The 20,756-nt window shown below is 36.6% G+C and overlaps 2 protein-coding genes across 2 annotated transcripts; both read right to left on the bottom strand.

The window, feature by feature from the left end:
* Positions 1-1,213: 1,213 nt before the first annotated feature.
* krt12.2.L (keratin 12, gene 2 L homeolog) lies at positions 1,214-6,771 on the bottom strand. Its single transcript, NM_001246316.1, has 8 exons — positions 6,340-6,771; positions 4,711-4,793; positions 4,170-4,326; positions 3,718-3,876; positions 3,462-3,587; positions 2,985-3,202; positions 2,359-2,405; positions 1,214-1,569 (listed from the first exon to the last, which is right to left on the bottom strand). Exons 1-8 carry the CDS (start codon positions 6,721-6,723, stop codon positions 1,469-1,471), a joined length of 1,275 nt encoding a protein of 424 aa, NP_001233245.1. The 5' UTR covers positions 6,724-6,771; the 3' UTR covers positions 1,214-1,468.
* A 2,958-nt stretch (positions 6,772-9,729) lies between these two features.
* On the bottom strand, positions 9,730-14,942 carry krt12.1.L (keratin 12, gene 1 L homeolog). The gene is made up of 7 exons (XM_041577492.1): positions 14,448-14,942; positions 13,303-13,385; positions 12,802-12,958; positions 12,379-12,537; positions 11,952-12,077; positions 11,243-11,456; positions 9,730-10,663 (listed from the first exon to the last, which is right to left on the bottom strand). The coding sequence occupies exons 1-7, from the start codon at positions 14,835-14,837 to the stop codon at positions 10,656-10,658; spliced, it is 1,137 nt and encodes a 378-aa protein (XP_041433426.1). The 5' UTR covers positions 14,838-14,942; the 3' UTR covers positions 9,730-10,655.
* Between the last annotated feature and the right edge of the window lie 5,814 nt (positions 14,943-20,756).

Below are 20,756 nucleotides of genomic sequence, written 5' to 3'. Positions count from 1 at the left end.
CACAGGATTTGTCCTCAGATGCCCAGTATTTAACTGGTACACGTATGGGACCTGTTGTCCAGAATGCTCGGGACCTGGGGTTTTCCGGATAACGGATCTTTCCGTAATTTGGATCTTCATACCTTAAATCTACTAGAAAATCATGTAAACATTAAATAAACCCAATAGGATTGTTTTCCTTCCAAAGGAAATAAGTTTGGATCTAAGCTTTTTTATTATTAAAGAGAAAAGGGAAATCTGTATTATTTGGATAAAATGAAGTCTATAGGAGACAATTTTTCCATAATTCTGAGCTTTCTGGATAACGGGTTTCTGTATAATGGGTCCCATACCTGTATAGGTAAAAGACAATCTAACAGGGTGTAGCCATGAAGATGACCTTTGTACACTTCAGCCTGTACCACCAAAATATATTATGCATGGGGAGGATTTATCAAACAAAGTACATATAAATAATGTTCTTATCTGCCAGGTAAACACCTTATTTTATTCATTTTAAGGTATTAAATGCTAAAATATAAAATATACACCATCTATGCTGCTTCAACTGAAATTCTTGCAAATGTCAGTTGCTTACATTGAGCACTGCGTATCTTGACAGCGCTATATAAATAAATGATGATGATAATGATGATTGTAAGGTGTAATAGTTTACTGGGTGCATTTCGCTAACCCTGAATTGTTTGATTGGTACAGTCATTTGTACGTTGTACTTTCATTCAATATCTTACTACATGTGACAATAAGGAACAAGGTTTTTAATGTAGTAACCATCAGACCAATCATTTGTCTTCGTGTGCAATAGAGCAATTGTATCATTTTAAGCACTATCATATAATTTAGGGCTTTACATTTATTTTTGGGCCATGTCCTACTAGATCTAAGTCTAAGTTCCCTACTACACATACAGTAGGGTTAGTTTTATCTGAGACCAATTATCCTGTGGCTTAATTTTGGATCACGGATGGAAACAGAAACATCTGCAAGAAGCTCCATTCAAAGATGGTGAGAGAATTCAAACTCCATGTAGATACGCCAATATTTTAGGTATCCAAGACCTCAAGACTCCAAGGCAACGGTACTAACCTCTGTGTGACCGCAGTCAAATCTAGTTACCGATTGGTTTCCATATATTTCTAAAACAGAACAAATGTGTTCCTCTTTCAATGATAATAAAAGTTTAGTTTAAAAAACTACTCATTGCAAACAGGTATGAGGATTAAAATGATTTAATAAAAACATAGGAAAACAAGTTTTATACCCAAATAAACCACCTTATATTGATTGTGTAACACAGTATTTTGGTCGAGTTTTGAACATAATTGCAATTCCAACAGATATGAAAACATTTAGTTGAGTAATATTACCATGTACTCAAATTCTGCTGTTGGAATGGTACTGAGCCTTATAATATGTTGTGTTACATCAGTTTGCATTGTTTTCCCTAATGCTCTTCTATCAGTTATATTTAATTGAGTTTCTCTTCTACTTCTTGAACGCTGGAAGAAACAACTTTCCCATCAACGACTTCTTCAACAATGGTCTTGACTTTTCTTGTTTTGGTTGGGTCTAAGATTTTAAAGAAAATTACAATTTAGCAATAAATCTATAGAAAATGTACAGTATTTTTCAGCAAATGGGAAAGACATGGGTCACACTGTGCTGTATTAGTTATATCTCCTCTCGTGATTGTTTTTAATTTCAGAGAGGAGCTACTGTAAGCAGTTTGAAACGTTTTGAAAGTCTACATCTTTTAAGAGTTTGTAAAATATTTGTAAATACACTGCTATTGCCTTCCATTTGCCATTATACATGTATAAATGAGTGGGGCAAAGTGGAGGATGTTGTGATTGTCTTGGTTCTTAGTAAAAGGACCTCAGCAATAAATGTCATGGGGTATATTTATCAAAGAGTGAAGTTAATAGTGAAGTTCCGCCACTAGAGTGAAATTCCACCACTTTCCATTCATTTCTATGGGATTTTTAAAGGCGTATTTATCAAAAGGTGAACTTTTTACTTTCACCCATTGATAAATATGCCTTTCAAAATCCCATAGAAATGAATTGTGAGCTACGGAATTTCACTCTAGTGGTGGAACTTCACTCTTAAATTTACCCCCATATGTGTCTTGGGTTTTGTATTAGAAGTGGGTGAATGTAGCCTTCTTTGCATTCTAATATTTAATTTGCTTAAGAATTGTGTTCACTACTGTACTCTTTTTAATCCTAAACTCCTTGTCAAGCGAGAGCTTGCCTTTCTATATCCCACTTTTATGAAGACTTCAACCATAACAATGTCCTCTATACTAGCTAGCATTTCCCCTCTTCATTATATCCAATGTATATATTCAGAACTTACCTTTTTTAACTTCCACCACTTGCTCCACTATCTCCACTTTCTTTACACTGTAAACAGAAAGGGAAAATCTTAAATAATATAATAAATCTTAAAACGATCAATCGAGAATGTTATATAAAGGCAGTATGATGGACGTCCATAAAAAATATACTATTGCCAGTTTTTCTGCTAACACCAAGGAGAGGATTATCAGTCAAAGAAAACTGACAATGTATGTGATGCTCAGATATGATCATGGAGTTAAGTACCTGGTTTATTTTTCACTTGAAGGAGTGAATTAAATTATTATATTTTTATTCTATTGTAATACAAGCCCCTGCTTGACATTTAAAATGTGTGCAGAAAACAGAATATTATGGTTTTATTCCTGTTGTGATCTTAATTCCAGGGCCCCAAACCAATCAAATGACCCAAAGGTACTGCAAGGAGGCCTTGCTTCAACACACATGTAGCTAGCCTACCAAATATGTCCCATTAGTAACATTTTAATTCACAAATGTTCATGTTTTATAATATTTAATCTTATTATAGTGTATAATCTCATTTTTGATCATCTCTCTTGGAGGAATGTGCATGCTATTTATCATACTACTTGTACTCTACAGTCAAATTATTTCCATCCTTACTTAAGCTCTCCCTCTAGTAGAATCCTGTAGGTCTCAATTTCTCTCTCCAGTCTGGTTTTGACGTCAAGGAGTCTCAGATAGTCTTCTTTCTGCCTTGACATATCCATTCTGATCTGTTGAAGCTGTTCTTCAAGGCTGCTGATGCGCATCTGTATTTGGCTTAAGCTTAGGCAGTAACGGTTTTCTGTTTCTGACAGGGTTCCTTCAAGAGAGCTTTTCTAGAAGGGTGTTAAAGCAAGACATTAACGGTCTTCTCTAAGGACTTCTGTAGGTTCATTTACTTTTAGAAGCAGGCAACTAATCAAGACATTTTAATCTTCAGTCTATTACTGGCAGGTATTAAATAGACAAACTTTTTAAACAGAGATGACATAAAACTTATGCTTCTGTTCATATAAAGCTTCTGCAAATTGTTGGTGCACTGACTCCGCAAATATTATTATACTAAATATGTATAATGTTGACCCTTTCACATACCATAGATAACAGAGCTTGCAACTCAATTTCCAATGTCTGTTGAGAGCGCTTCAGTTCTGAAATTTCACTATGGCTTGATTGGACTTCTTGAGCCTCGATAAGAATCTCCTGTTTCAGTGCTGCACTCTGTAACACATAAGAAAATCAAGAATCTCAGCAAATTAAATGAAGATGCATGGATAAATCATTGATGCAAAGCATCTTTCTTTAGAACAAATGTTGCTGTTAAAGCCAATTTTTTAGAGGACTAATCTACCTTCTTAAGGAACCATTCTTCAACCTCTTTACGGTTCTTCTCAGCTACTACTTCATAATCAGCTCTCATATTATTCAGAAGTCCAGTCAGGTCAACAGCTGGAGCTGCATCCATCTCAACAATAACTTGGCCAGAGCCCCCTTTATTTGAGGTCATCTCCTGTGGTTAAAAAAAATGGAACAACGAATATGGTAAGTATAAGGTGAAAAGTTATGATTTCAGGACATACTATACATAGCACGTTTCTTCTCATACTACATGTATTTTTAATTTATAATTTGGGGGTAAAATGGATATTGCTTCAAAACTCCATTGAGCACAATGTTGAAGCAACCTGCTGAATTACACTCCTGGCCAACTGGTGGTTTCCATGATGTATTTCATGAAGATATCATGGCAGAATGTGAAATATTTTACTTTTTGAGATTGCCATGGTTTACAAAACATCTTACCTCCTGGTGATTCTTCTTGAGGAAGGCCAACTCTTCATTCAGACCCTCCAACTGCAACTCAAGATCAGACCTTGCCAGGGTAAGTTCATCTAGGACCCGGCGCAGGCCGTTGACATCAGACTCCACACTCTGGCGCAGGGCCAACTCATTCTCATACCTGTCATTGGAATGAAATCAATTACCATGAGACATACTCATATCTAAATATCCACCAATCACTGATTATGTGCATGGAAAACCAAGAAAGGAAAGCGTGGTGTGCTCACTGAAACTTGCACCATAATGGAAATAAATGTAGAAAAGCTAATGCAAAAATATAAGTATTTACTAATAAACTCAGTCTACTATGTTATTAGTTTATGATCAGTTCTAGTAATGCCCTCAAAAATACAAAACCATGCTACTACCTTTTGGGAACAGTCTGGGAGGATTTTAAAATAAATCTATGCCTATCTTTCTTAATAATACCCCCTTTACATCAACAGAAAGAGAAAATAATTGATTCTTAATAATTGATTCTAAAAAGATACAGGATACTCACTTCATTCTGAAGTCATCAGCTGCCAGCTTGGCATTGTCAATCTCAAGCAAGATTCTTGCATTGGCTGGGGTGCCATTAGTAATCTGTAGAGAACAAGGGCCAAAAAAGGTAGACTGAGTGTGGAAATGTTTTGGGCAGTTTGAGGGCCTCATACTTCAGAGGTTAAAAACACCCTTACAATTACAAAAATTGTTTGCTTCTAATGATCATAAACGATGAAATTCAATGTGAAGAAATACCTAATTATTGAATATGATTGTTTCTCACCTATTTTATCTTTATTTTTAAAGATGTTCAGTGATTGAAAATGTGTTAGCAGAGGAGGAATAAGGGCTCAACATAGTAACGGGATCTCTACAGAGTATGACAATAGGTTGTTGGAAATCTTTCTTTGTGTTGTTGGGTGTATGTGTTCATTGCCAGTGAATGACAGCATAAAAACGGTCAACTCTGTCTTTAACTATCTAGCTTGCTAGCCATTTGCTTCTTTTAATCTAGTTTAAAGTGCTTACCCACATCATCGAAGGCTTGTACTTTTCCTGGAACACTGACTTATGTCCTATGTTTGTGTGTGTTAAGATCTAGATTCCAGTCTATGGAAAAATCTACAAAGGAAGGTTGTTCAGCTTGTTTAGGCTATGTTCCTTCCAGAAGTAAATACAATCTGAAAACATCGTATTTCTGCTGGTGCACTGGGCTACTTTGGTTAATTCCATTTGTTCACTCTCCTCTCCTCTATGGAGTACAGCAAATATATCAGGAATTGAGTTCTACAAGCAAACGGGCTCCCTCATTTCTGTTTTTTTTTGTTCAATAAGTGGTGACATCTATGTGAAGGTTTTTACATTTACTGCTTATATTTAGTTGGATTATAAAACATGCGGTCTTTAAGATGAATATCAAGTTCGTTGATTTGGTTTTTGAAATGAAGCAAATTAACAAACACAAAGCCTTGTCAAACCCTTTTACTTGTCACCAAAAGATGGACAAGAGAAGGTAATACAAATGACCAGGTTAAGTAAAATGATGAAGTGATAATGTACAATTACTGTTGTGTCTGTCAATTTTAAATTAGGTAGGTTTGACATAAATCCATGGTAGTGAAATATTAGAACAATGGGATGTCTCCGTTTCAAAAACACAAAAGGCAGTGATATTATATTACCCTTTTCATGGTTAACAAAAATGTTAATGTATTATTATTTACTCAAAAATTTCCAGATGAATTTACGAATAGGCTATACTGCATTTAGTAGTCATGAGGACAGTCATCTGAGTCTATCGATGGTTTCGCCTCCATTTAGGGCAGAACACAGGGCAGTCTGGGTGTGTATCTGGAATGCCATTTTGTTAGGACTTTGCTCTACGGGAGAATATCCCAAAAACAATCATGAATCTGACATAATGTCGTTTTGTATATATAGAAACCCCCTATTTACCCCTATGGACCCCCTATTGTAAAACATTAAGAAGTCACCAAGGAGTTTCATGACATATAAAAGCACGAGGCTGGAGGCAAATGAAAGCAATGGATTATGTGGATACCCCATAAATATAACATTTGACAGATGCTGCTTTTATTTCTTTTATATTACATTTTTCTGTTTGCTTTGCCCCCCCACACCTTACCTTTCTCCGCAGTTCCTCGATGATGATCATGTATTTGCTGTAGTCTTTGCGGTCATTATAACCATGCGTATTCTTTTCATACCATTCCTTGATTTGAACTTCCAGATGATGGTTGGCTGACTCCAAAGCCCGCACCTTGTCTAGGTAGGCTGCCAAGCGGTCATTGAGGTTTTGCATGGTGTGCTTTTCCCAGCCAGACATCAGAAGATCGCTGCCACCGAAATTATTGTTATTGCTTAAGCTGGAACTTTGGGTTAAAGAACTCCCACCAAAGCCTGCGCCAGACAATGAGGCACTGCTGAAACCTCCATAGCTTGAAGTACGAGTTGCTTTCACCTTACTGCTGGTGACTACGGTCTGGTAGCTGCTGCTGCTGGAGGACATGGTCAAGTACCAGGAAGCTTGATGTCAAGAAACTGGAGAGGAATCTTGATACTGAGAGGATGCAAGAGGCTAACTGTGCACTTTACTATGTCACTTTATATACTGGTGAAGTGGGAGGGCCCGTGCGTGTTGTTTTCTTTTTGCATTGTGCAAATTCCATCTTTCCTTCTTAAGTATTTTTTTTTGTCTCGTCTGTATACCTGCCTTGCTTGTTGCGCCCACATGCAATGATCACAACAGATGTAACATACATCTTCATACCTGACTGCCTCAGGCAATTTTGGTACAGTACAATAGGGAGGGGTGGAGGGAGATGTGCCTTTTATGAGACGTCTTTCCCCGTAACACTTGTGAACATGACAACTGCCTGTTTGCTTTCCCCTTTTTTCTCTTTTAATTTATTGCTTCCCTTTGTGCCTGTGGGACACAGAAGAAGCAGTTCTTGCTTTGTTGTTCTAATTTATATAATAATTCTAGCAATTCCAGAGGAACAGGAATATCACTGTGATCTAGAAGAGTTTGATCAATGCTTTTGGTTTTCTTGAAGATGCCATAAATAATGACATCTGTTTTTAAGTCAAATATCACAAATGCACAATTGTTGCTTTTCCAAAATTATATGAGGGTGCAGGTGGTGTAATATAGATTCCTATACTTAACAGTGGCATCTAACCTGTCCAAATTATACTGTAATTCCCATGACCGTTGGAAATTATAGTTCAGCAACAATTGTTTGAAAAAAAGGCAGGTGAATGTCCTTGAGCTAACACTAAGCAGGTCCCATCATGCCTAGTACTTTAAATATACACTCCTGGGATAATATTATCTGAAAATATTCAAGACGGACGTCTGTATTAATCTTTATAATAACGGTAGAGTACTCATTTTAATGAGGATACTTGTGCAAAGACCATAGTAATAGTCTGAACCATCGGTATACCCATCTACTCTACTGTAAATTTGGGAATGGTGGGCAACCAACCTAAAAATGAGTACGGTAGGGGATAATGATTTCAAAGATATCAGTGTATTAAATCCTGCCCTTTGCAGGATTACAATAATTAGCACATTCCTTTCTATACAGCTATAGTTATGCAGAAGAATTGACTTCACTCTAATCTACATGATCAGCACGTCCAATTCAATGGCTCACACACACTGTAATCCACCCTTTTTGAACAGTAGTGTTGGGAGCTCCTGTGCTACGTGTTGAGTCACAATGTGCCGTTAAAGCCAAGCCCCACTGCTAGGAGCAGCCACTTTAGTAAACAGTCTTTTCCTCGTATATTTGTGTATGTTATGGTTCTTTACAATTGTGTTGGATATGCTAAAGCTTCATTACATCTCTGGTAGCACCTTCCTGTTCATTTTCTATTCTTTATATTTATTCTTCATTTTTTTCCTCCCTTTTATATATATAGAAATAATATTTGCAATCCCTTTGCTCGTGTTCACTCAATCGACTTATATAAACCCGTTATCCAGAAAGTTCCGAATTACAGAAAGGCTGTCCCCCATAGACTCCATTGTAATTAAATAATCCAAATTTTAAAAAATGATTTCCTTTTTCTCTGTAATAATAAAACAGTCGCTTGTACTTGATCCCAACTAAGATATAATTAATCCTTATTGGAAGCAGAACCAGCCTATTGGGTTTATTTAATGTTTACATTGATTTTCTAGTTGACTTAAGGTGTGAAGATCCAAATTACAGAAAGCCCCAGGTCCCGAGCATTCTGGATAATAGGTCCAATACCTGTATCAGAATTTGTTCAGCTGGCGTGCACTTAACATTGCTTCCTCTTATACAGTGAGAGATAATGATTATTGTCCTGTTTGGGTATAGGAGATATTCTCTTGGTATGTAAATGCTCAATGCACCCATGAGGGACGACATCTCACCAGAAGGGGCGAGGCTCGTTGTTATTCCAGTCTTCATCTGAGCTGTCAGAAAACCTGTTTTGAACTTGACAAAATAATCCCCTATTCAGCGGCAACCAAGCTTCAAAAGATGGATACATTGTCATTGCGTGTCTGCAGCCATTATGCTGTCTGCAGTTTTTTTTTTTGTTTTAATTGATGATACTTGTAAAATGTCAAATTCTTGTCAAAAAATAAATAAATTAAAACATATCAGTTATCAAATCAGTGACAATTGCAGTTTTGCAACCCTGTATGCCTAGGGTTAGAACTAGAGAATGCCTTGGAACCCATTTCTGGACATCGCATGGGGCTCTAGTTGCAGGTCCACTCATTGATATTATCAACAGGTAATGGTTCCCCACTAAAGCCTATTGGCAGAAAAATCAACTTGACATTTTAGTTACACCTTAGTCCCTTTCATTGGCAACACAATGCTCAACATACATAATGTAACTACAAGGACTTTGTTAACAAAGTTCCTTTGGTAAAACTAGAGATGGATGAGATGATGATGACTAGTGATGGGCGAATTTGACACCATCGTCAATTCGTGGGCATCAAAATTGACGTCGGTGACAATTCCAGTGGCGGCGACATTTGACACGCATTAGTCAATGGACATCTTTTTAATTGTCGGCGTAGTCAAAATTTTTGCGGCGATTCCATCACTAATGATGACCTATGAGATAACCCTCTTTACTGGAACCACATCTAAACTCCAACTACTTTAATCATAGGGATATCTTTCATTTGCAAAAACCTTGTCGTGCCATGGGTTCACTTGTGTACGTGTTTCTGCAATGAGACATGTAAGAACCTTGCCTCAGAGTTAGCATTAAAGCACCCCCATGTACTTAATAGTAGAATTTCCATTTTTAACTGGGAATTCTGATTCTGTAATTACAATTGTGCTATCTGCACTAGAGATTAACCCCCTCCCCAGCCCCCATCCAACCTCAGGAGAAGTAGAGACCATAAAGTCTTGATAAAGTCTGGATTTAGCCACTTTTATTCTTACTAAAACAAAACACCATTAATTTGAATGTACAGCAAAAAGAATTACTGCAGACACCAGCTCACAGGTTGAATTGATCTTCACTTTTATTCTCACGTAGACAAAACACAACTGTTATGAATATGCAGTAGATATAATTGATGCAAACACCTGCTCACAAACTCATAGAAACCTGCTCGCATTTGAAACACAAAGTTTAAATGACTACAGTGATCATGGTAAAATATGACAACCAATGTAGTCTGGACCAAAGTGATTGTTGCAATCACAGCAGAGAACGTCCATAATTGTTTTCATTCAGTGAAGACAATGTGGACCTCTTGTGTGAACCTGTCCTGTTGAGCAGCCAACCAGAAATAATGCTTTACTGGTTCTAGTGAGCTCTAACAACCCAGAACCTATATTAAATGTGAGTGCTAAAACCTCAGTAATAGTGACCATCATATCATTTAATGTTCATTGCAAAAAGCAAACATAAACTTGGTCACATTTTTGAGAAGCAAACTTCAGTTCCTTAAGAATCCGAATCCTAATTTGCATATGCAATTTACTGATGGGATGGAAATTGCATGAATTTTTGTAACAAAACAAGGAAGTAAAAAAATGTTTTCCCTTTCCCACCCCTAATTTGCATATGCAAATTAAGGTTCGGATTCGGTTTCGATAAGACCTGCAGCCATTGACTCCAGCCAAAGGCAAGAAAACTCATAATGGAAGAAAATGTCATTTTAAGCAATGGTCCCATTTATGTTTATTGATAATTATCAGTGTTTTCAAAAAGTTTGTTTGTCCCTACTATCAATCATACTATAGCATGATCAACAAGGCCACAATATGGATGACCAAATACATTATATTCTTAATATCCACTAACATAAATAATAAAATATAGTGAATGATTATATTTAATGATTAACATACAACAATAGATCAACGGTAGATGTAATCTTATCTTCAGATATGAATTCTCTTTATTCATTCTTCTGAATTATGGTTACTGACCTGCAAAACAAAGGTTTGGGGTACTTAATTGAACGGCATTTTTAGAAGGCAATGTAAAGGCTACAAGATATTATTTGTTTGCATTCCAAACTTTAGCCCCCATATGCAATAAAAGGCACTAAGTTTGCACAGGAGCAGCAACCCATAGCAACCAATAGGATCTTTGAAAATTGGTTGCTATGGGTTACTTCTCCTGGGCAAACTTTGTGCCTTTTCTTACTGTACATAACCCCCACTGAGTACAAAAAGGTTCACAAATACTAAGCAGTGATCAATCGTCTATTTATCCTTAACAGTAATTCGTTTCTTCTTCTTGGTAAGTTACATACTGTATATAAACACGGAACAATAAACTTGTCTCCGTATCTAAACTTGTGAATTCCAGAAGAGATCTGCTTAGAGTTGTATAGATTCTAACCAATAAATCTATTGATTCCATGATAGCATACCTAGGATCATGAGCTAAATGAATCAATGGACTGTCTACTTCATGCCATTTTATATATGACTGAAAATGTTGCAATTTATACACAAAGGGCAGATTTACAAACATTAAAAGAGGCATTTTTTGTCTCATACCTTCTGCATCCAAGAGACGGCGGTAAGTAGATATTTCTGCCTCCAGCCTATTCTTGAGATCAAATAAGATGCTAAACTCTTGAATCTGAAAACCAACATCTTTCCGTGTTTGTTGTAGAAGCTCCTCGAAACGAGCAATTTTCTCCTGTTTGTCTGCTAGCTCCATAGTATATTGAGAATTCACGTTTCCCTGAGCATTTTCTGCAGCTTTTTTCTGTCAGTAAACATTAGTTATTCCATGGAATTCATTTTGAATAAACATTACAATATGAACTAATACATTTGCTGTTGATATTTTTAGTGGCAAGTTGTTATCAATTAATCTGTGCAAAGAATCTGTAATATTTTTTGCCACAATCCAAGATAAGTTTATTATGTTATGTAACATATAGGATTATCTTTAAGCAAGAAAATCAATCTAAGGTCTTCCATACTGGAGAGAACTCCTTTCCATCAGATGGTCTATTCTCACTTGCAAAGTCCTACAGATCTAAATGTCATGAGTAGGGATGAGTGATTCTGCTAGTCAGGAGTCAAATCTACAAATTGTCCTAGACTAAAGTTGTGTTGGGGGATGGAACCACATCAAAACACTATCATATTCAAATATTTTGCAGCTGAAATGTTGTAGTGAAAGTGAATAATTGTAATACTGGAACCCAAGTGCCCTGTGGTCATCATCAATCATAAAGCAACAAAGGGAACATACCTTGCTCAACTCCGCTTGTGCCTCTATTTCCAGATCTTGTACTTTATGCTTTATATCTGACAGTTCTTTTCTGTAATTTTCTATTTCACTTGTATTTATTTGTACTTCTTTATTCCATTCTTCTACCTTATTTTCAAAAATAACAAAAAAAACAATATGAATCCATTTACCAGGCCTTCCCATACCTATATATGCCTCTGTTGAGTTTAGGAGCTTACATATTGTGACTTAATTGTGCTATATACATAACATAGTTCCATGAAGACTTCCAGAAAATACATTTTATTAGTCTAAAAATATGCCCAAAGCAATTCCCATCCTATCGACAACTATTGTTACAGACTTATCAAGTTTGTTCTTCACCCAGCTTAAAACCTAAGTAAGTAAGTTTGTTTTTGTAAGAATGTCAGAGTTAAAAGATAATAACCTTTTTATCAAAGCAGTATTTAGCCTCCAAACGTTGCTTTTCAACCAACTGCTCATACTGAGACCTCATGTCTTCCATGGTTTTGCCAAGATTGACAGAAGGAGCTGCATTTACTTCCACATCAATGGCACCTTTCTGTTTACCAAGTTCTTCCATCTCCTGATGAGGAAAGTTATTTCATTTAAGGATGTAAACTGTCATATGGAAGTAACATTTTTTGTTTACAGATGAACAGACCATAGCAATTATAGGGGTCCTATAAACTGATGGAAATAAAGCTACTTGCCCAACTGTATACATTGACTTCAGATGTTTACCGTCTTCTCCCTTCACTTCTCAAAAAACCAATGGAGCTGACTTTCTTGGAGCATTCATCACTATACAAAAGCATACCCTTTGTATTTTCTTTTTGGCTACACTCACCTCAGCATGGTTCTTTTTGAGATAAATCATTTCTTCTTTAAGGCTCTCAGTCTGACTCTCCAAATCTGTTTTGGTCATGGTGAGATCATCAATGACTTTGCGTAGCTCAGAAAGATCCTTTTCAACTGAAGAACTGAGATTCTGCTCATATTCAAGTCTGTATAAAACATATTTAGAAACAAATAATTAAGTGTGACCACAGGGGAACACAGATCTAATCTCTTTAGGGCAGTGACCTAATTCACCTGAAACTCCTAGTACTTGGGCTGTATCTGGTTCATTGATCTGTGTATAATGTCCAAATGTACTTAGGGGCTGAAGATGTTGCTGATAAAAATAAAGACCAACAACTGTAGAATGAATGAAAACAAGTGAGAATACTCATTAACAAGTGTTCTACCACTGGCTGGAGGCAAACTCATTGGCACAAATTGGAAACGGTGCACTGGGTGAACTGGTTTCCCTAAAACTTTGTGGTTTATAATCAAAAATAATGCTTACTTCATTTTGAAGTCATCCAAGGCTAATCTAGCATTATCCATTTGTAGCAGTATTTTTCCATTTTCCATTTTGGCATTTATAATCTGAAGGTAAAAAACAATACAGAACAAAGATGATTATATAGTAATAATGGATGGAAAATGGTACAGGTACAGGATCCCTTATCCAGAAAAGCAAGTGAACAGCCCATGAGTGGCCACATACTGTATATGCCCTTGAAGCTGGCCATACATGTACCAGTATAGGTCCATTCATTCTGCTGACTGATTGGTTAAATATCAAAGAGGATTATCCAGTGTTCAACCACCTTGTGCACCATTAATCATACTGTTCACCTTGACAGTACTGCAAAGTCAAGCACCTTGAATTCTTTCCTCTGAAAATAAAATTGGGTGATTCATCAAGTGTTAAGACAAACAGCTCTACAGCATGTACGTCAAAAGTAGAATAATGCACTAAAATAATAACCAGTGCATTTTCCACTATTTAAAGAAGAAAACAAAGAAGCAGCATTGGGCTTAGATTTTTGAAAGAGATGAATATGTAGTTAAGGCATTCATCCTCCCCACAACTCTTTGTTCTCTAAAGTTTTTTTAAAACCCCCAATACATAAAAGGTGCAGTAAAGTGTGACAAGGCTTTTTGGGTTCATACGGCTTTTGTCGTCTTACATGCAGTCAGGCTTCCAAGAGCATATAATACTAAAAGAGATACAGCAGTATATGGTTTCACTGCTATACAATAAAGTAAGATTTACTAATGTTGAAAATTTTTTCTTTTCCCGAATAGTATTATGTAGTGATAAAAATCGTGGATTATATGAATTACTCTACACCACAAAACATTTGTAAAAACACAGCAAAATGTTTAATAAATGACTTGGCATTCATAGTTTTATAGAAAATGAGTTTCTTTGTGGTTTCTAAAAACCTCTAAAAGCACTTAAATCAGGATGTTGATAAATGGGCCTCCTCGTATTCGTTCCAAAATCTCACCCTATTTGGCCTTTTGGTTGAGCCACACGTCACACAGCTTGGAAACTGTTAAGGTTTGTCCTGTGCCAACAAGTGAGCGCCTCAGAAAACTAACCGGAATTCTTATTTCTTATCTCTTGATGTACCTTGTGCCAGTTATAGAGTCACTTACCTGTTGTGTCAACTCCTCTATGATCTGAAAGTAATGATTGTCGTTTCTCTTCCCAAATCCGGAATTCTTCTGATACCATTCTCTGATCTGTCCCTCAAGTTGAGCGTTGGCCTTCTCCAATGAGCTCACTTTCTCCAGATAAGTGGCCAAACGGGTGTTTAGATTCTGCATAGTTTCCTTCTCATTGCCGCCAATTGAAAAACTTTTGATATATAAATGGTGGGTAGTGAGTTCTCCATGGCTTCCATCTGTTGAAATCCTGGTGTTCAGGCCTCCGGCTCCAGCATAGACACTAGATGCGTATCCACCAACTGAGATTTTTCGATATTTTCCACCATCTGAACCCCCGACCTGAAACTGGCCCCCTTTAACAACTACGTGTTTATACATTTGGTCAAAAAGACAAATACTGTTAACGAGAGACTGTGAGAATGTGAGTCTCTGTTCTACCAATTTGCACAATATATGACTGGAAAAAGCTATTTTTTTGGAAATGTAGCACATCCCCCAAGTAATATTTAAACTGTTATAAAGAAGCCTTGAACTTCAGCCGCTTATAGGTCATTGCCCCGTGTCACAAATGACAAAGCTGCTCACCTCTGTCAAAGGCCCCTCTTTGTTCTTTCAATAGAATCATTAATGTTTACAAGGGATATTAGCAGCTAAAAATGACAAGACTGCAAACAATCTGGTGCTTTCGGTGTCTCATCACTGCTTAAATATTTGTTTTTTGAATTAATACAACCCAAATGACATATCCCAGGGCTGCTGCTGCTATTTACAAAAATCCTTGCAGCTGGAACACAATTAATATGAAATATTTTTGGATTTAAATCTGTTAAATAGTTCTATTTGTGCCTACCCTAAACACTTTGTAAGTATTATAGACAAATTCTATAAATTGTCTGTTGTAAATGTTACTATTGTTACATTTTTGAGCCCAATGAACAACTAAAGAATGTGGAATGTGGATCTTCTCGATGGAGTGTTGTGGTTCGTTACTTCTGGGTTAGGCGGTGTACACGCCCAGGCTTTGAAAAATACTTCTGAAGTACCCAATGGTCCTCTAAACATAATGTATTTTAAAACGTAGACCTTATGGAGTTGGCTAGACTCCCGGGTGTCATAGATGTTCTTGAGCAGATCAGATATTTTTTATGAAGATAAATTGCTTCTGCTTGAAAGAATTATCACTAATAAATCTAGTTATTGTGTGTTGTACATATATTTTCTGCACAGAGTCACTATTACTTCTCCATTTTGTTTTAGTTCTATTCTTGACACCCTGATAAAGAAATGTTTTGAATAGTACTTGTAGTATCTATTAAGGCTGTCTGCTGCTGCAACTACTTCTGAGTTCCTCTACTTCCTTCCTTCCCATATGTCAAAAGGAAATATTTCCCAAGTGTATTTATTACTATGCAGTGGATAGTTTTTTTTCTAAAATGTCCCATTCATTCAAATTATGAACCTATTAATTGCCATGGTTGCTGTCTGATACCTTGATGCTGTTATATTCAGAGGTGCCATGCTCATGTTTCTTGGCCAACACCCATGCCATAAAAGTACAGCCTTACACTTATCCCAACAGTCTATAGCAGTCTGGAAGGACAAAGTAAGGTGAAAGTCTCAGGATAAATCCATTGTCAAGACTTGGCTTGCTCTAGTGTTATCCGACTATTGGTGGCAGCACTAAACAATTGCATAGGTTCATGGAGTAGGAGGCAATACAATACATGCCCAAGGCATTTGTCATATAATTTTATTACATTCTGTGCAGTAGTACCACATTGTTAAGCTTGGGGTTTCCTCCTCCTGTTGTTACACACTTTAGTAATGCATGTTTAACAAAAGCTGCTATTGACTTTTGCTCTTAATGGCTTATAGCTGCCTGTGGGTCAAGTGCAGGCACAGTAATGTGGATTTTGATGTTTCTGAACAAATGCGTAAAGTGCATTCCATCAGTTCTTAGACACAAAGTCAGACAGAGTAGTTGTCTGCATATTTACCACTTGCTCAACATCAGAGGTTTTCAGCTTTTACAGTTTGAGTTCCTCTGAACGACCGATTCTGACTATTGTCAGGTCCTGTAAATCAGCAATAAGGAATTTAAGGACCAGGTTACATATTAACAGACACTGTATTACATTTTGGCAAAATGGTAAAGAAATCTCAGAGTAAATGATTCATAGAGGTGACAGGGTTAACAGAAGTGGACTGCCCATAAAGCAAGAGCATAGTTTTCACAGTCAGTATAAAAATTGTACATGGGACTCTATGGTGAAAATGTACAATCAGTAATTTCCATTGAAATTTGGATCTATATGGCTATTGAGCTGTCTGCCCAGGGCTGTTGTAATAAATAGGGACATTTGCCCAGAGCCCACCAGGATCGATGGCGCATCATTAGACATTTTCGTTTGCAAGAACTTTTTACCAGGAACAGGAATAACCATTTTCTTTTTCAACTTTCTATTTCTACTTCTTTAGGGGGCACATTTTTTCTTGTGGTGTATCCACTCGCATGCCTGTTGACTTGAGTCTACTTCAGTAAGTAGAGAATCCTTTTAGCTCCCTACTATATGGTGCTTCCAAAGTTAAAAGTCTAAATTGGTCAGTGGCTGGGTATACACATCTCATGCACAAACCTTGTTGATAGAAACACTTTTCACACATATCCAGTTCTTTTTGTTTTTATTGCAGTTGAATGTGTGAATTCCGTAGTTTTAGTTGGCTACAGTCTTGTGACATCTGATATGCTGCCATTGTTCTTGATCATCTGAGGCCTCACCCACATCTAAATAACTTCTGCACAGACACACACAAAAAGGTGAACATTACACAGGATATTTCAGTGGAATTAAAGAACAGGTGCAGTGGAAGTGGATGGGTGATATCTTAATAATGGGGTTGTATTGAATATAAAAGGAAATATTGGTGTGAAGTTGGATTGGATCTGAAGTGTTGCACTGAAGATATCTTGCAATATACTGTATTATAAATAATGGAGGCATAGTTACATAGCAGCTCATATTTAAAAAAGGCAGACACCTATTCAGTGTAAACCTCCTACACAAGTAAATTCCATTCCATCTAAAGCTGTCTCCAATCCTTCATGACTTCTTGCAATGGGTCTAACCCCCAATAGTTAAAGTATTAAACCCAGTTGTCACTTGCTTAAAATACATGCAACTGTTTCTTTAATCTTTCTTAAAAATATATTCAACAGAGCAAGCACATCGGGAAGAGGATTCCACAACACCATGGCCCTCCTTGTAAATCAATTTTTTTATATATTTTATGTATCAGATAGATAGAAATTATTTACACATGTCAAGTAAAGACATAGGAGTGTCCTGCTTTGACACCACGAGTCCTTATGTTACCTGGTTTCACTCATCAAACTCATTTTATGCTTCTAATTATTTATTCTCTTTTATTGAGAAAATGCTTATAAAGGAAATAAATCCCACTTGACAGTTGATCATTTTCTTTCCTAAATATTAAATACTAAATCTCTCCTAATCTCTGCTGCTATTGTAATAAATTCAGTGTAAACCAGACACCTCATGATGAGTACAGGTAGGTTGAAGAGAGATAACTATATACCATTATGAATATGCTGTTCATTTCCTTAACCAAAGGAATTAAAGAGAGTTGCCTGTCCCTCTAGGATACGATTATGAAATTAAACCACTGACATTCGACGTGTTCCCTCCTTTGTTACACTGACATTTCATCTGCCTTCGTTTACGAGAGAAGATAGAGATTAAAATTCCGTCTGGGGCTAAATCCATTATGTATATTGAAGTGAAAAGGCAGACCAATTGCAGTTTGCTTTCCACTGTTTATAGTTTAGATGCCAACTGGCAAGAAACATTGTCTACATGGTAATTATGGTTGGGGCAGACCATATTAGTGCTGCTTTACCAACCTGAGCATTACTCCTGCTGGAACTTTTATTTTCAGTATTAGGGCTGAACTCCCTTACAGCCAGGCTTGTAAGTACCAAGTTTCTCCCTTTGGGCTCCAGTCATGGAAATTTGCCATGGTCCCTTAGTCATTCCCACCAGTTTATATACAGTATCTATCCCACTAGGCAGCTTGTGGTGTGAGAGGAGGCCTACATTTTTTTTAAGATACTCCTCCTTGGCTCCAATTAATGTTAAGTTTGTGTTATGTAACGAATAAGAAAAGTTCCCAAACTTAGGTTGAAGAATATGATGTGAAGATTTCATTGAATCATCAGAGAGATTTAGTAGAGCTTTTTTGGGGTTTAGTCTATATTTAGAGCCTAATGTAGTATTCAGATGATTTTCTAAATCTTGCCAAAAATGTAAAAACAGTCCCATAACAAATAGAAAGTATTGGGTAGAGGACTGTTGCATTTAGGACATTAATTATGTAGAGTTGTATTTTTTTGTGTTGAAATCAAATCCTTTATCTGCTGGATGAATACATCTAAAGTTCTGATTTATCAGTTTATCAAATGCATATATTTCTGGGGATATTTCCTTATGTAGATAATTTGATTTGTTTGCTGTCGAGTCCATAGGGTTAGGTTCAAGGTTAGAATCATTCTGATGTTGCTATGAAATTGAGGATTTGTAAAACACTTAATCGTCGATTTGAGCTGAGAATTGTATGTGGTTATGAGGCCCAGGTGAACTAAGTCTGGACTGAAAATCAAAATAGGCCCTGGAATTTCAAGTACACAGAGACCCAAACAGACCCAATAAATAGTGAGTGTCTATGGCATCTTATAGCAGCCCCTCTGTTATTTGCCACAACCCACACATTGCCAGTCCAGCCCTGACCAACACCCCTAGTAGCAACGCCATTATGTGGACCTGAATGAACAATAAAGTCCTTGTGCTATTAATTCTATGACTAATGTCCTAACCTGAATGTAACACACCTGTTTCTGGACAGTTCCTAAATTGTGTTTTTCGGCTGTTCATTTTACATTTTCAAGCCAGGTGGCCTAGCATTTACCAGAATACCATAACAATGACATATATATTATATATTTCTTAAAAGTCTGGACAGCATCTATAAAACCATTAGCTCCTTCAACTGTTTAGTTGTAATTTTTATGGCAGGTACACGCCCCATACGGAGGTTTTATTGCTGACACTTGATTGGCAGCTCATGTTTCCATGAAGTTTGCTTCTTTTCCAGTCCCTCATTGATAGACAATACCCAGCAATACAAGGAATTATCCTGTGGCACAAGTAATGAGAATAATTGTGACATTTGGAATTCAACCTTTTTTTTATCATACAATTTTTATCATACAATTATCATTAGTGATGGGCAAATTTGGGGCGTTTCGCTTTGCCAAAAAATTCACGAATTTCCCGCTTCCATTTTTTTTTGACGCTGACGAATTTTCTTGGCGGTTTCACTAATTTATTCACCGGCGGTCGAATCACGGGAATTCGCCGCAAGTTCGCACCTGGCAAATAAATTCGCCCATCACTAATTATCATATATTAGGCGTTTTGCGAAGTACATTTCCTAATTAAAATGACATGAAACATTGTTTCTACACTGTGATTGAAATGTAATATATATAGTGAATAAAGTAGCCCCTCTTGTAAAATATAAGGATATTATAAGTTACCGAGGAGTTTCATGACCATATAAAAGTACGAGGCCGAAGGCTGAGTGTTTTTATACAGGTCATGGAACTCAGAGGTAACTTCTAATATCCTTATATTTTACAACTGGGGGAACTTTATTTATTATAATACACAAGTTTCAGTGAGTCATGTGACAGAAATGACATCAGAACTCACCGTTTATAACTGATGACATCACTACTCACCATTTATAAGGATATAATTTACAAGATATTCATGACTTTTGTGTATTATAAAGTAATATAACACCAGCACAATGTTCACACACACAGCACAAAGCAAATAAAGGCAATCTCAATTAGTAGGCTTGTTACAAAGCACCTAATGCTCATTCTATTGGCACACCCAGTACAAAGCCTAGAAAACCACTCTCAATTAGCAAACCATATGAATATATCCCAGAATGCTCTGAATTACAGGAAGGCCATTTCCCATAGGTTCTGTTTTAATTGAATTTTTCAAACTTTTTAAAAATGATTTCCTTTTTCTGTGTAATAACAAAACAGTACCTTGTACTTGGCTACTACTAAGATATAATGAATCCCTATTGGATGGGAAACAATCCTATTGGATTTTAGGGGCAGATTTATCAAAATGTGGGATCAGAGCTCACCACCGAAAAAGTCACCCACTTTCTATTCATTTCTATGGATTCCTATGGAAT

The sequence above is a fragment of the Xenopus laevis genome, chromosome 9_10L (assembly GCF_017654675.1).
Source record: "Xenopus laevis strain J_2021 chromosome 9_10L, Xenopus_laevis_v10.1, whole genome shotgun sequence".
Taxonomy (NCBI): Eukaryota; Metazoa; Chordata; class Amphibia; order Anura; family Pipidae; genus Xenopus; species Xenopus laevis.
Note: the sequence above shows the minus strand (reverse complement) of the source record. Positions and strands in the feature narration are given on the sequence as shown.

Excerpts from the sequence above, each read along its gene's own strand:
- krt12.2.L (NM_001246316.1), bottom strand. The coding sequence starts at position 6,723 with ATGTCCTCCAGCAGCAGCAGCTACCAGACCGTAGTCACCAGCAGTAAG. Across the intron at positions 3,877-4,169 it reads TCAAGAAGAATCACCAGGAG|GAGATGACCTCAAATAAAGG; the intron begins GTAAGATGTTTT and ends TTTTAACCACAG. Across the intron at positions 3,203-3,461 it reads TGCAAGCTCTGTTATCTATG|AAAAGCTCTCTTGAAGGAAC; the intron begins GTATGTGAAAGG and ends ACACCCTTCTAG.
- krt12.1.L (XM_041577492.1), bottom strand. The coding sequence starts at position 14,837 with ATGTATAAACACGTAGTTGTTAAAGGGGGCCAGTTTCAGGTCGGGGGT. Across the intron at positions 12,538-12,801 it reads TCAAAAAGAACCATGCTGAG|GAGATGGAAGAACTTGGTAA; the intron begins GTGAGTGTAGCC and ends TTTCCTCATCAG. Across the intron at positions 11,457-11,951 it reads CACAAGCGGAGTTGAGCAAG|AAAAAAGCTGCAGAAAATGC; the intron begins GTATGTTCCCTT and ends GTTTACTGACAG.